This window comes from Leptonotus elevatus, chromosome 6 (assembly GCF_054856555.1).
Source record: "Leptonotus elevatus isolate MCC_2025b chromosome 6, RoL_Lele_1.0, whole genome shotgun sequence".
Lineage (NCBI taxonomy): Eukaryota > Metazoa > Chordata > Actinopteri > Syngnathiformes > Syngnathidae > Leptonotus > Leptonotus elevatus.
The window spans coordinates 22,693,739-22,710,802 of NC_141244.1; the positions used below are offsets into that span (position 1 = coordinate 22,693,739).

General features: G+C 36.0%; 1 protein-coding gene across 1 annotated transcript; it reads right to left on the bottom strand.

Annotated features, from left to right (window-relative positions):
- Positions 1-7,081: 7,081 nt before the first annotated feature.
- Positions 7,082-12,041, bottom strand: LOC147172768 (uncharacterized protein C1orf232). Its single transcript, XM_086078915.1, has 5 exons — positions 11,903-12,041; positions 11,578-11,827; positions 9,584-9,661; positions 9,398-9,504; positions 7,082-8,225 (listed from the first exon to the last, which is right to left on the bottom strand). Exons 2-5 carry the CDS (start codon positions 11,656-11,658, stop codon positions 7,850-7,852), a joined length of 642 nt encoding a protein of 213 aa, XP_085935041.1. The 5' UTR covers positions 11,659-11,827; positions 11,903-12,041; the 3' UTR covers positions 7,082-7,849.
- Positions 12,042-17,064: the final 5,023 nt, after the last annotated feature.

Sequence of the window (17,064 nt, forward strand, 5' to 3'; positions counted from 1 at the left end):
AAAAAAAAGTTAAATTTTTTTCAAAAAATGTAAGAAAATGTTAGGAAAAAAGGAGGAACAAAAAGTTGTAAACAGTCAAGAAAAAGTTGCCTTTTGAGAAACAAGTCAGGATGTTGCAAGCAAAGAAACGCAACCTAAGAACTATACCGTGCATACATATATACTAATAATTAATATTTAATTATTAATAATTAATTGTAATTGAAATCTGAAGCATGTCGGGTCTGCGTCAAGCGGCCTACGGTCCTTTTGCTGCTGCTAATCTCGCTAATGAAAACATTAGTGCCTGGAGCCCAGGTGAAAACCTTTCGATCCCCGTGAAGAATCCATTTGGGGGCGCGACCAGCATGCAGACAGACTGACTGAGTCCAGGCTCAGACTTTCACGTGAAGAGGTTTGAGGTGAAAAGGGGACAAAAAAGTGGACATTACTAGTGGTAAGTAAATCAAATAAATGTGACTAGTAACTAAATACATTTTCTAATGAAACCGCTCCGTATTAAACATAAAATACATTGCCTCTTTTTTTCACGAGGCTCCAGATGAAGAAGAAGAAGAGCCAGTCTGTCTACTGTCGCTTTCTCAGACTTCCATCGTCATCAAAGCCAGTGACCTCACCACACTTTTGGGGTTTGGCCGCTCCCCGCCAGCGCCCGCTCGTTCCGCCAGGGCGAGGGAAGGCCCTGCGAATTGGCGCCACGCTGGGCCGGACCTCCCCGGAGGATTCGCTCGGCGACAAAACCACAGCAGGAGTCTCACGTGACGCGTGCTGGCAAAACGGGGCAATTTGTTTTCACTTCATGGCCACTTATGGAGAGTGAAGCAGCAACAAAATGGCTTTGCTTATCCAGCCATTATCTGAAGCGCTAATTTAAAAAAAACTAAATTAAAAAAAAGGCATATTTTTCTTTTTAAATTAGCAGAGGGAAAATGTTCACTAAATTATTCACAAAAAAACGTCTGAACTTCACAAGATAAATATTTTTACATTTTAAAACGTAATGTTACGGAGGCTGCGTTTAAGAAAATCTACAAAAAAGAAGTACCGTAGTTTTTATTTTTTTTAAAGGTGGAATGTTGCGAGAATTTTTTTAGTGATATTTTTTCAGGAAAATGTGCAAAAGTGTATGTATATATATATATATATATATATATATATATATATATATATATATATATATAAATAAAATGTAGGGGGGGGAAGGCCAAATGTTACAAGGAAAAAGATACAATTAAAAAAAACGTAATGTTAGAAGAAAGGGAATTGTATTCTTTTAAGTAACAAATAGTATTTAAAAAAAAATAATGTTCGAGGGGAAAAAATGGGTTGCTTTTTTAGGAAAAAAAAAATAGACTGCCTGATATGATAAAAACTTGCATGTTAAAAAACCCTAAATATTTCAAGAAAAATAATTTGTATAGTTTGAGGGGGAAACAAAGAAATAAGTGTTAAATGGAAAAAAAGTGTCATTTTTTAAAGTCAATATCTGAGAATTTTTTTAAAAAACTAAGAAAAAAAAGATTAAAAAAAGGAAAATATGTCCAAAAAATAATAATAATCAGACTACAATGACCCATACTGAGTCACATCTTAAAGCTGCTGAACGTAGAATATTCCATTTCGAATCGCTACTGCCACCTGCTGACGAAAAATTTAACTGCACATACCGTTCTTCACATACACACCACGCACATTACGTCACATCCGCGGACAGGGCGCGGGAAATTCTAACCCGAATCCAGTCTGAAAACTATTGGCCATAGGCTTGCAGTAGTACGCATTGTGAACATTTTAAGTGTTAATCTACTAATTAGAAGCCATTTCAGTCATAAATGGTCAAATAAAAAGCTTACCATAAAGTTATTTTTTGGGGGGGGGGAAGTTCCATATTGCAGCTTTAAATTAACGGCCTTGATTAGGACTTCCTGGATCCATGATAATGTTATTTTGTTTGTCCCGATAATATGACACAATGCCTTGTTTTCATTCCGATTTATTTGAGATTACCCCCCCCCCCCCCAATATATTATTGCAATGAACCATACCAAGTCGCATCTCATATTAAAGGCCTTGATGAGGGCTTTCAGAAATGATAACACAATGACCCCAAAAAAACATTGGTTTTTTTTGTTGTTTTTTGCTATTATTTGACTGGCAAATCAGCAAAAACACACTTGATAATCACCATAAAAACTCATTAGAGTCATGCTCAAGGTCAATTGCATCAATCACAAAAACGCACATTTTTCACTGGTGGGCAAATTGCATCAAGCTAAACCACTGGAAGTAACTCCAGACTTAAACATCAGTCTGAGCGCTATGTACTGTAATTGTATCCGCCATTTCAATGACACACTGGCTGTCAGACAAACAGGAAACCATGTACCCTACCTGTCACGGCGAGCAACAATACACAGGAAGTCTACTTTTTGCCTGCAGCGCGGCGTGAACCAAAGACGTCAACCCTCTTCATCCGAGCCGACGTCCCTGCGGGAGGAACAAGAACTGACGCCAGGTGTGTCGTTGCGCAATTGGAGAGCAAGGTGCGCCTGCGAGGCTGCAGGAGCGAAACAATTAGGGCCTCATCGTCTCGTGTGCAGGCACAGTACCCGGGAGGGAAACGTTGGTCTGGAAAAGGGAAATGAAATATGCAGCAATTTAATGACATTAGTCGTGGACCACCTAGTGTACAAGTTCCTGTTTAGACCTCCTAGCCAGAAGACATATAGACCTATATATATTAAACTATCTATTTGATCCCCAAAATAACATGAAGGTTAAAATGCAAACAATAGTTGTACCTCCTGACAACCTCCATCAACATCCAGCCTGACATCCGAGGACCTTTTCACTCTGTCGCCACGTCGCATTCCCACGTCGCAAATAGACTGCCGGGAGACGCCGACAACAGCAGGAAGGAGGAGAAGAAGAAGATTCCTTTTGCTCAGAGGCGGCAAATCAGGGTTCCAGAAAGTAAAAACCCTGCCACAGTTTGGCTTTAGGCCAAGATGCTAGCTATCTAGCTAGCTAGCTCCCTAGCAAGTAAAAGAGCATCATGGAAGCTAGCTAGCTAGCACCTGAAAGTAAAAACCCTGCCACAGTTTGGCTTTAGCCCCTGATGCTAGCTAGCTAGCTAGCTAGCTCCCTAGCAGGTAAACGAGCACCATGGGAGCTAGCTAGCTAGCATCTGGGGCTAAAGCCAAACTGTGGCAGGGTTTTTACTTTCTGGACCTGGATTTGCCACATCTGCTATCCCGTTCCTTAATTAGAATAACCAAATACAGGGACAAATATTTACCATATTTTTTTCAGATTTTAATGAGTCGCAGTTTTGTTTTTTGTTTTTTCATACTTTGGTTGGTTCTGCGACTTGTACATTAAAATTCGAGCTTGGACTGAAACCCAAAATCCAGAGGTGGCAAATCCAGGTCCTGAAAGTAAAAACAACGTAGTGTATCATGGTGCAGTGTAAGATAACATAGCATAAAACAGCATAGCTAGGGTAACATATTATAGCATAGCTTACCATATTTTAGCATAGCGCAACACAGCATAGTGTAGCGTAGCACAGCATATTGTAGCATAGTGTGAAATAGCATAGATTACCATAGCGTAGTGTAGCGGCATTGTGTAGCATAACATAGTGTCATGTAGAATAGTATAACAGCATATTGTAGCATTGCATAGCATAAGTTAACATAGCAGAGAGTAGTATAGCGTAGTGAAACATAGCTATGGTCTAGCATAGCATAGCATCATGTTACGCGACATAGCATAGCATACTTAGCAAGCTAAACTGAAAGTCACTAACACAAACTTGAAATCCTACTCTGACCATGGCCACTGTTTGACCCTGGGACAGATTTTTTTTCTATTCTAAAATGATTGGTTCTCATGACATGTGTGTGTATGTGTGCGTGAGTGTACAGAAGCAAAGAACAACATGTAGAGAAAGCAGCAGCTGTAGCAACAGTAACCCGAGCAGCAGCAGATTCAACTACTGACGACCAGCAAAATACAATATAATAAATAAAAAATATACGAAAAATTTAATAAAAAAATAATTATAAAAATAAATATAAATAAACCTTTTATTATTATTATTATTATCACATTAAGTTAAATTCAAAAAGATAAAATAGGATTGAAATATTAAATCTAAAATGATTGCTGAAATAAGATGAAATGCAACAAATAAAATTAAAAAAAGTAGAATAAAACAAATATTAAAAATGACAAAATCAGTTAAAAAAGAAGAAGAGAGAAACAAAACAAAATACAGTAATAGAGTAAAAAACAAAAACAATAAAATGAAATTATATGAGAAGAAAACAACACAAAAAGAATGATGAAGAGTTGAAAGACCTCAGGAAATAGTTCAATTGGTGACCATCAATCATCATCATCATCAGTCAACACATACAAATGAGAGCACATAAAACATATTGATTGTCATTCTATTGATCTACTTAGTCGCTCTATGCGTCCAGAGGGGTTAGCTTAGCGTGAAGCTAAGACCCAGGCTGGTTAACATAGGATGAAGCATTTGCTGCTTTGCAAAGATTCCGCCTGAACATGGGAAAATGTCAAATATCCTGAGGACACTTGAAACCTTAGCCCCAGTCCTCAAACCGGCACAGGCTGGAAACCCTGACCCCGTCCCTAACAGGACTAAAATCATAGTGTAAACCCCTAACAAATTTGAAAGCCTGACACTTAATTGGAAAGCCTAATCTGGCTTGAAGCCATATTTTGAAACGCTCCCCGGAATGTTTGTCCGTCATAAATGTTTCTCTCAGCACAGTTTATTGTGGGAACGTAGAAAAGTTTGGGCTGTAAAGAAGATTACGGTGGGAAGGCGAACATCTGCGTTCCTCTCGGACAAAAAGTGTGTAATGAGTGAAAAGGCATTTTGCTGACTCATGCTTTTTACATCAGGTGTGATTCATTCACACCCTTCAAACGTATAAATCAAAAAAAAGTAAAAGCTACGTGTTACGTTTAAATGATAGCTTGTGACATGATTAATGTGCACTTGTACTAACTTGTTTGCTGCAAAGACCAAAAACATCACCACACAGCATTGAATAAAAGTAGGCCCACGTTCATTTACACACAGCTATGCCTACTTAGCGCGCTAACTAGCAGCTAGCTAGCCACTGTGTTAGCTTTTTCCTGGATTAGGAAAGAACTCTTTCTCCTGATCAAATTAGTGATACGACATTACAAGTTTTACTTATTTTAACCACTATGATTTATTTGTATGGATCTTATTGGCTACACACAGGCACTTATGGTAACTTAGCTCGCTAATTAGCAGCTAGCTAGACAATGTGGTTTCTGGAGTAAGAACAGTTTTATTTCCATTCCTGATCAAATTAGTATTAAAACCACATTAATTGACACTCATTTCCACATTAAAACTTATTTTTTGGTGGCTTACTAGCTAGACAGTGCTAAGTTAGCTCGCTAACTAGCAGCAAGCTGTCAATTACGGTTATGTGATTCCATACCATTCAGTATGTTTTTAAATGTTATTATTTTCACAGCATCAAAAGTATTTAAATGTGTTATCGACACATTTGATCATATTCGGTTATTTTCTTTCTTTCAGTTCTTTCTATTTCCTTTTTAAAAATATTTGACTGTTTTTATTTACCGTATTTAGTTATTTATTTTTTTCTTGTTAGTACTTGTTAGTTATTAGTACGTTTTTTTAAAAAATAAACATTTAATTGAAAAAGATTGTAAACAAATGTTTTAAATGATTGATGAATGAAGAGAAGTTGACCAGACAAAAGTGTAACAAAGTAAAAATACTTACCCATAAACAAAGAGGAGTCATTTTAATTTTTTCTTTTTTTTAGAAATTGATTTCAAATTTTGTTCTATTTTTTTTGTTTCTGTATTTCTAGTTTTCATTTTATATGTCTTTGTCTAATTATATTTCATGTGTCTTTGCAAGTTTTAAAGGTGTTTAAAAACATTTTTTATGTATATATAAATACTGCAAAAAATTTGCCAAGTTTCATTTTGTGATCTAGGGTTATCATCACACATCATACAAAAAAAAAAAACTGACTTTTGCCATGTTTGAGGCAGGTGTGTGCGTGTGTGTTTTCCAGATGTGATGTTTCACCGCCACAGAGACGCCCACCATGGTCATACCTGAACGCCACCAGACATCTCTGTCTATACGAGTGTTTTTTGCATGCGTGTGTGTGTGCGCGCGCGCGTGTGTGTTTGTGCGAACCAAACAAGACATGGGGAGGGAAAGAAAACAGCCGCCAGCTCATTTTATTCACACCTTTTCCCCTGTGACTCATTTTAACAAACGCCTGATGATGACGTCACGTAGAAGTGAGCGGGAAGGTTCGCAGAGCACACCTTTTGGTACCAGGATGTGACAAGGTACCAAACCTATAATCATAATCGTAATCGGCATTCTGAAAGGTAATCAGGAACTTCATTAGAATTATTTATGCGGTATTTTTCTCATTGTTTACATGTGGTCATATTGTATTTGTTGTCTTTCCACTCTCTAACTTGAAAGGATGTGAATGAAGGAAGCACAGTTTTGGGATGACTGTACAGGAAGTGAAAAGCGGATGTGGGTGCAGCGGATCCGCTCCAAACGATTCAATCAATGAGGAAAAACTGGCCTCAGATCAGTCAGTCGCCCAACAGGAAGAAATAAAGCACGCTGGCTGGCTGTGCTGTATGACATGTTGACATGATGACTAAAGCTGCCTGTACTCGGTGTAAAGGTAAATCGCGCCCCCTGGTGGCCAAAAGCACCATAGCCTTACCATGGTTGTCATTGTCCAAAACAAGGATTTACAGTACACATTATGGAAAAACGTAAACATTTGAAAAATCTAACATAGACAATAAAAAAGAGCCGAATAATACATGTTGAAAATTAACCCCCCACCCCCCCCCAAAAAAAATGAAAATCACAAAATAAAATGTGTAGCTTGAGGAATCACATGTTCTAGTTGACCATATAGGGCAAAATAAAACACAAAATAATGAAAAAAAAAACTGTAGAGCGGTCTTGTATTTTATGTATCATCATTTAATCGGTCCTTAAATATAGTAAACATTTTTCCATTGCAGCATTCAAAGAAAAACTAAACAGCACAATCCAACAAACATGACACAATCAAAGAAAAAACAACACAAAAATCTCAAACAGTTTTGAACATATTCAAATTTTCTGTGACAAGAAAAAAGGTTTACAAGTGTCTGGCGAATGACTTTGCAACCTTGAACGGACCCTGACAAAAAACAACAAAGAAAATCACTCTCTATGTGCGCACACAAGCCATCGCCGTGAGTTACGGGCGTAACAGTTACAACCCGTCGAAGTGACATAAAAAAAATATTGACCAGCAAAGGGAGACAGAACGGAGAAGCCTGATGGGTCACCAAATGGCACCCCGCATTTCTTAGTTGAAAAGAAAAACCTAAAGGAAGAGTGAGGGGTAAAAACAACTTCTAAGTGCTCCCATTAGGGAGGGGGCACAGTATGGGGCCGGGAAAAAACAACAACATAATTACGTGTGCAAAATTACATTTGTACACATAATATATACTGTATTCTTAACTCTTTTTTTTTTACTTGTAATTTTTGCATAATCAGGTATAAACCAATAAGTGTTTTCCACAAAAAATGAGGTTTACCCCCACCCACTCAAAAATGTTTACATTCCAAACAATCAGTGAATAATTTAATCCGTCCATCCAGTTTCCTGTATTATTATTTCATCATGATTCAAATTTTTTTTCTTACCTGCTGTAATACCTGAAATTCCCCAGAGGGGGACTAAATCTCGTCTGCGTTCTCTTAATTGCTCTTGGCCGGGCTGGCTCTCCTCAATTCGGCCAATTTGCTGGTAACAAAGTTCCACTTGAAGGAGGCGTCCTCGCCGCCCGCTCCTCCTCCCAGCGTGACGTATTTGGAGAAGCCGTTGTTGCCGTGGCTCTCCCGTGGCTCCGCCTCCTCCTTCGCGCCGTCCGCCTCCACCGCATCAGAAGGCCCGGCGGTCGCAGCCTCCTCCTCCTCCTCGGCCGCCACCGTCGCCCCCTCGTCGTCCTCCGTCGCCTGGCGGGCGGCGGAGGCCTCCGCCTGCTTCTTGGCAGCCCAGTTGGCGGCGAAGCTATCCCAGAATGCACTGCGGCGAGCTGGCCTGGAAGGTTCCTCTGGCTTGATTGCAAGTGGACTGACATAGCATGACATTACATATACGGTAGATGCTAATCAGGTATTTGAGTTGATTGTTTTTCCTCATAATTAGTGGTTATGTTACAAAAATAATACATTTCAAAAATATGTTCTTCAATTTTCCATTTTATTTTTTTATTTTATATTTTCCCACACATTATTCAGTAGGTTGTATTCTATTTAGCCTTTTTGTTTTAATTGTCTATATTTAATTTAGTAATTTTTATTATGCTTATGCGTGCTTGCGTGGGTTTTCTCCGGGTACTCCGGTTTCCTCCCACATTCCAAAAACATGCATGGCAGGTGAATTGGACACTCCAAATTGTCCATAGGTGTGATTGTGAGTATGGTTGTTCGTCTCTGTGTGCCCTGCGATTGGCTGGCAACCAGTACAGGGTGTACCCCGCCTACTGCCCGAAGCCAGCTGGGATAGGCTCCAGCAACCCCCGCGACCCTTGTGAGGACAAGCGGTACAGAAAATGGATGGATGGATGGAATTTTTATTATTTTTAAATATTTCATAATTTTTTACTTAAGTTTCTACTTTAGATTTGTTTTTATATATATATTTTTTATATTTTGTATTCTATTTAGTTCTTAATTGTCATGAAGTTATTTTATTTGGATGCATTTTTATTGTTTTTTATTTTACATTTTATTTTGCTTTTCAAAGTCCATATTTTTTTTAATCTTTTTTTTTGGGAGAATGAAGACACGTAAATATTTTGCGCATTTTTTGTTTGAATTAAAAAAAAATCATATGTTTTAAAGTATACTTTTATCATTTAAAAATAATAAAAAATAAGTAAGTTTTATATTTTTGTTTGTAAAATTGTCTTATTAAATTCACATTATTTACTATTATTGTTTTTAAAGTTATTTGTTTTGTTTTAATGTTAATTTTTTTCATTCATAATATTGAATATGTTTTAGTTTAACTTTATACAGTATATTTGTTTAAAATTATTTTTGAGAATTTTTTGTATGTTAGATTTTTATATATATATATATATATATATATATATATATATATATATTCATACATTTATACATTATTCTAACTACTATATTTTTCTACTTCATATCTGAAAAAAATATCAAAAATATAAATGAGACTCCTAAATAAATGGGTACACACACACACACACACGCACAGTACAGTCCACTCACTGGTCAGCCATCGGATGACTTTGTGTCTCTTGCAGTAATTGGTGCTCGTCATCTTTATTGAAGAGAGTTGACAGTCTGTTCCAGCTCTTAGACCCCGCCCCCTGCATCTGGACACACATGCACACAAACAACAGGTCAAAGGTCAAAGGAGATGTTCACGTTTGGGTCAAGTGACGTGCGACATACTCTGCGGGCCAGCTGGGAGACGGCGTTCTGGCCTTCATCTTGCTGGACTGGACTCATGTCTTCTTCCACCTCACTCACCTGAATACAAACAAACAGAGTGCAAAGTCACCTTTGAGCAGGGGCTGCCATCTACTGGATCTAAAGGGTACTACATGTGTTATGACCAACAATTACAATATCTGAAAAAGTATCTATAAAAAGTCTACACACCACAAAAAAATGAGACTGACATACAACCTGTACAACTCAATCGACTTTTCGGTGGGGAAGAAAACAAAGCAGCTGAGATGATGTGGTTGCACAAGTGCACACACCCTCATAATTAGGGACACCAATTACCTTGAAACTCATGTTAAATGAGAGTCGGCACACACCTGCCACTATTTAAAGCGCCTCCGATAAACCACAAATAAAGTACAGATGTTCTAGTAGGCCTTTCCTGACATTTCATTACTTTGCTTTAATTACTTCCTCAAGTTACAATTACTTAGAAAAATGGAGATGTGGCCATGTTCAGAATTAACACATTTAAACTCTTGTGAAATGGGAGTCAACACAAACATGCTAACATTTAAAGTGTCTTTGAAAAAACACCAATAAAGTTCAGAAGTTCTAGTAGGCTTTTTATATAAGTTTTAAGTTGGGTTTTGTGTTCATTAAGTTTTTTTCAACCTACTATAGTGGTCTTTTTTTCTTTTCTTTTTTACATTTTTGTCAAATTATTATTATTGTTATTATTATAAATTATTTTTATTTATATTATTTTGAAAAAAACATTTGACTATATTTATCATGTATTTGTCCTTTTATGGTCAAACAGTAATTTGTATATTTAAAATGTTATTGTTTTCTCAAATGTCTAATTTTAATTTATTTGAAATGTTAACCTTTATATATTTTTTTTCTTTTAAAATTATTCACCAAATGTATTTGATATTTTTACTACTTTTTTTTTAAATGACATTTGGTACGAGTGGATTTTATTTTATTTGACATATGTATTACTTTCATCAATGTAAATGTAACATATAAAATTACATTAAACGTGTACAATGTTAAAAAGAAAAGCACATTTGTAGCTGTGCGGACTGTTTATTCAGTTACAGTATGTGACCTTTTGGCATTGCACCTTTTCCTGGACTGATTGGCTAAAAATCCACTTGCCAAAATAAGGCTTGTTGCAAAAGACAAAAGGCTTCATTCAGTCTCTTTAATGTAAATCACGAGTACACGCACACACAAAATGGAGGCCTTGACCTGGTGTGTGTCACTCCAAGCAATGGCAGCCGATCCCTTTGTTGTGATTCTGTGTCGGATTCAGTTTCTTGCCACTCTTTTTATGTGGGTCACTTAGAATGGAGCCAAACTATTAAGAGTCCCTCTCACAGCGTGTAGCTCCCTCTAGTGGTATAAAAAAGAAGTACAGTTCTGTACTCAACTTTTTTTTTGTTTTTTGTTTTCCAACTTACCTTAACTCATTCACTGCCATTGACGCCTATAAACATCAAAAAATAATTTGAACTATTCTATTAGTTTTAAAAAAAAAAAAAAAAACTTTTTTTAACAAGAGTATGAAAACGTAGACATTTTTATTTAATAATCTTTTTTTGTTGTTGAAAAAAAGAAAAGATTATTAAAAAGGGGGCGTCAGGCGATTCAAATTTTCAATTGTAATTAATCACATGACTTCAATAGTTAACTCACGATTAATCACAAATTTTATATCTGCTCTAAATGTACTATAATTTTTTTTCTAGGTTTTCATACTCTTGTTAACAAAAGTGGAAAACAAAGTTTTCAACTAATATGAATAGTTCAAATGAATTTTGGACGTCTATAGCCGTCATTGGCAGTGAATGAGTTAATAAAGTCAGTATTATAAATGTAATAAAATCATTTTACAACCAGCTCCTGTCTTGTGTCTCATTAAATTACATAAGGCGTACCTAATATTACGGGGTGATTTCTCGATAAAAAGTGTTCCACATCAATACCTCCTCAGCCGAGTCGTCCACGTACTCCGGGTCGAGCGTCTTCATGACTTTGCTCTTATAAAGCCTCCACAAAGGATTCATGCTGACCTCGGCTGGACGCTGCTCTGGACTTCACTTCCTGTGCGTGGACTTCACCCGACCTGGTCCTCGTTTTTCCTTCTTTTTTTGCCTTCATCAAGTGGCAGCCGGAGGGAGGCCTGCAGCGTAGCATCCAGAGAGCCCGCAACGGTGAAGCTGTGCATGCGTATACCTGCGTGCACACACACACACACACACAGGGTGAATGGGTGAGTGAACGTCACGCTTGAGGACTGGGCTGGGTTACCTGGAAACAGGTGTGGATTTCCTCATGCATATTTCACAGAGTGTCTCTTCCACAGCCACAGCTCCATTGTCAGATGGCTCCAGTAACACACACACACTTTTTAAAAAAATATTATTTAAACATAACCACAATAATAAAGATACTGTGAGATTCTTACCTCAACAGCAGGGTAGACCCCGCGGGGGCCATTTGTTGTCCATTTTTGGGCGGCCCGCGGCATATTGTAAAAATGACATTTGACCTTTGTCGTCTTTTTTATATATTTATATTTTATAAATATTTTTGTAGGTGGTACTTGGGAGTACAAAGTTGCATTATAAAACGGAGTATTGTTGTGAATGGCGTGTGTACATGTTCGTTGCCTTTTACGTTTGACACGGATCTACTGTGAGGATGTTTAACATCAATTATGGATGCGCGCGCGCACACACACACACACACACACACACACACACACACACACACACACACACACGCTGAGAGGTTTAGATTTCACAGTGGAAATGACACGCCCACTTTTTAACACTACGCCGGCCTACAGACTGGAACTCTATTAATAATCAGCCGGAATATATATCATTCAATTACATATTCTGAGCAGTAATCATTTCACAACATGCTTCGATTGCAAGTGCCTCGAGTCACCTTTAGGTGGCGCAATGGTCACATGCAGTAGTGGGCAAAGCGGATTGAAAGATGTGCAGGTCGCGTTACAATCTAGTTTCATGATCATCATCATTATTTATCTATTTTTAAATGTATGATTGCAATTTAAATTGGAGCTAAATTTATTAAAGAGAGAAATAAAACATTGTGATTGTAATATTAAATTTGTATAACGATTCAGTTAGTAACTGAGATAGCTTTGTTATATATTTTTTTTATTTAATCCTTCTTCTTTGTATTGTTTTTTTTTTAAACATTGACTCAATGTTTTTTTGTTTTTTTTAAAATAATTTTATTAATGGTTTTACTTTTCTCTTCTAAATTCCATATTGCTGTATTTTCTATTTCTATATATTCTTAAGTGAATTTAATCACATTCATTCTGCATTGGCATTATATTTTCATTAATATATTCTTAATACATTGAATACGTTTTTTTTAAGGTTTTTTTTTATTTTGCAAGTACCTATTTTTTTTTAATACATTGATTTTATTGATTGATTTGCTTTACTAATATATATTTTCTAATTTAAACATTAAATAACATTGCGTTTGAGTGTTAAACATTTTTATATTATATATATATATATATATATATATATATATATATATATATATATATAATATTTAAAATTTGTAAGTACATTCAACAGCAATCAATTAAGAAAAAAAAAATGTTTTTGTTTTGCTTTAATATGAAACAATACGATTAGGTCATATGTTTATTTTATACATAATTATGTTTCATGATATACTTGGATTAGCCATGATTGTCGTTTCCAGTCTCACTTTATAAATCGAAAACAGAGGAATCCCCTTTTTTTTTCTCCTCCCCTACGCTGCAGTTATTCTATTGACCACTAGGTGGCTTCAGTCTCCACTTTGGCCTGAAGAAGGGACACAATGTACAGAACTCAGTGTCCTTGGGTCAGTGCCATACATTGAACATATTATTTATAAAACTGCACTGCATGCCATCATGGGGCGCCAATGACAATTTAAGCACATCCGTTTGACTGTAAGCGGGTCTGCTAAAGTTGACCTACTAACCTAAATATTCCATATCATACAATCTTGCTCAGCTGCTTCCATCGGGAACACAGAACGGAATTTGAGCGTCTCTGCCCTCGTCCAGATATTTACGCACTTACACACTATATCTAAATAGCAGTGGTTATTTTTTTTTCTCTATTTGGATCTAAGTCAGCAAAACTGCTCTAAAAGTTTATCATTAGCGGTTATCTTGTGGTTACTCTGAAAACGCATAATTGCCTAAATCATATTTGAATGAAAACATGAAAAGAACACAACAAAAGTCAGAAGGACAAAGAATCTACAAGATAAAGACAAAATAAGCAAGAGTATTGGTATGTTTAATTGAGATCATGTAAGTTAAAAATAACTTGGGTAATTATGCTATTAGGCTAACGAAATGTTAAACATGTTTAATATTTATGATAGATGAACCAAAAAGGATAACTGGTTGCGTTCAGTGTTTGCATAACATGCCCATCACAGTAAAGCTACCAGATAAGCTAGCAGCTAGCTTAAAAAATACTAGGTCTTCTTCTTTCTACTTTCAATCAGTCGGGATGACCTTGGAACACCATGCTGCCGCCCGAAGGTCAGTTTTGGTACTGCAACTAACAACAGTCAGGTTTTCATCTAATTGTTTCGAGAAAAAAATTGTGAATTTAGCGAACATGCAATTTATGCCCGTTTCCATCTGTTCTTCTTTTGTGAATATTGAGAGCGGACTCCGACGCTTTAGGTGGCGGTATGCACCATTGATATGTGATCCACCAGTAATTTAAGAGAAGAAGAAGAAGACCAGGAATGACGTGCGAGTTTACGTTTGTAATTCTTGATAAACCGTAGCGCTTCTTTGCTGTTTTCCATCTAAAATTGCCTTAACATTCACATATTTAATTGATTCTAAAAATATTTCTGTTTCGTCCCTCATTTATGGGTGCAGCTGATGCAGGCCAACAATATACAACATGGCAGACATTTTAATAAGTGGCAAGCGGCACGCCCCGTTGACATTTTATAGGCTGTTGACAGTTTAATAAGTTGCAGCTCTCGTAAAAAGCAACAAAAATGAGGTGTGAGTGTGCTTTTTTTTTTTTAGGAAAAGCGGATATTGCATAAGAGTTTGGAAGCAACAGTGCCACATGGAGATGCCCGAAGGCTCTTGTAAAAACCACCAGAGAAAACAAAATAAAGGAGTGTAGTATGTACACACGAACAGGCACTCACGCAATGCGTTACATTATATAACATGAGACTTGATAGCAAAAAGTTTCATATTCTTTACAGTACTTTAAATAGAGTTGTAAATGTAAAATGCACAGTAATTAATAAGCAAAGTAATCTAATAAGGCAATATTGATATTTTTACATTAACAAAGTTTGAATCAGAAATGTTAAAGCAGTAGTAAACTTTTTACTTGGACAGATGAAACGCACAGTTTTCTTATTAAGCGCTGCCCCCTGTCTATCGGCGGTGTAATTACATTAGCCAGATAGCCACAGTTATTAGCAAGCATATTGCTATTTTTCATTGATAATGTCACAGTAACTTAAAATGACTTGGACAATTATGTTAATGTTTTTAGAGAAAATCTCACAGCAAGCACACCACCCAGCAAAACGTCAGAAAAACTATATTCGGTGGTATCTTGACTTAGGATTTTAATTCGTTCCGTGACAGCTAGCTAGCATTAAGCATTTAACTGTGTCTTATCGGAAACTAGCTCATAACTAGCAAGGTGATGCGTTTTATATTTCATAATGCAGACAATCCATCTTATCATCCCTTTGACGAAATGTTAAAAAACAAAAACAAGTTTAAACATGTTAACAAGCAGTGCTATTTTTTCTTACTATAAACGTGCTCTAATTTAAAACAGTTACCTCCAGTATGTTTAAAAAAAAAACAGCCCAAAAAACACCAATAACCACAAAACTAATAAGCCGCATTTTTGTCACCAACAGGTGGTCACTTTTTTTTTTTTTTCCTATGATGGCGATGTAACCGTACGTGTTGGAATGTGCCGTAAGTCAATCAACAGATGCTAACGTAACGCAGTAAGAGTAAAGTCACCATTGTTGTATCAAAAACACATTTATACCACTAATATACAACAATCAATATTGTCAACAATATACTTAGACCACTGCAATCTGGAAATTTTGTAAACCGAGGATTTCCTGTATATATATATATTAAAAAAAAGTGGCTAAAGCTAGCTAGCTAGCTTGTGACAATGTAACCAATGTATTAAGAAAGTCTCTTTTCAGGGTCAAAGTTAACAAAGCTTGAGTAACAAATGTTATTTTATGTGGCACAGATAGATTAACTACAATATTATTTTGGAGTAAAAATATAATAAATAAAAAAAAAATCGTGAGAAATTGAACACCTGACTTGATTGCACAGTAGCGATTAGGCTACGTCACTTTACTACTTTACGACAGCCTATCATTAACTTCCATTAAACTTAACACAGTGATTTTCTACTCTTGTCAACAATGAAATCAATCAATTGACTACGCTTTTGTAAGTAACGCTGGGTACATTTTACAAGGCCCCTCAAGATACTCTAAACATACTGTAACACCGCTCATGACACACAAGCGCTACAAGTCCACTCATTAGCATAACAAAGTCATATTCAGCACCTTATAATGTTTCCTTCACATGTATGCTTTTTATTCATTGATACATGAAGTTTTGATATGCGTAATGTAACAACAACAAAGCAACAGTGGTTCTTTCATAGTGTGTTTTTATTATTTGCATGGGCCTTTTTCCATGCCTGTGTGTTTATGCAGGAATGTTTTTTTGGGGGGGGGGAGCTAACCTGCTCAAACCAGCTGAGGAGTGGTTTGAACCAGTTCCAAGCAAACATGTGGAGAGAAGTTGCAAATTGCAGTGGAGACGTTTGCGACTGGACAGGAAACCAGCAAGCAACAACACAAATGGCCAAAAAGGAGAAATACACTTTAGAGTTAGACTCGTCATTTGGTTATACGAGAATTAAATACAATGTATCAACGCAAAAATAAATGAATAAATAGTTTGGGGGGTTGCAATATTCATATTTTTTAAATACAATATTATAGAGGAAAAAATGCTGCCATATATATAATTAATAAATTATTCTCAGAAAAAGGATGATGGTTTGTTATTTTGGTTATAAAAAAAACAGATTTGCAAAATATCCTTAAAAATATATTGTACAATATTCTGAAAGTAATTGATGATGTGGGCAAAAAAATATACAGTATTCTGAAAGAAATTACAAACAATATTATTTATATATTTAATTTATATAAAAAAAAAACCATGGGGCAAAAAGTTATTACTATTTATTTTATTAAAAAATAATAAATAAATACAATTAAAATTGCAATATATATATATATATATATATATATTTTTTAATATATATTGTTTAGATTTCTGATCTTTTTTTTAATTGTTAAGTTTA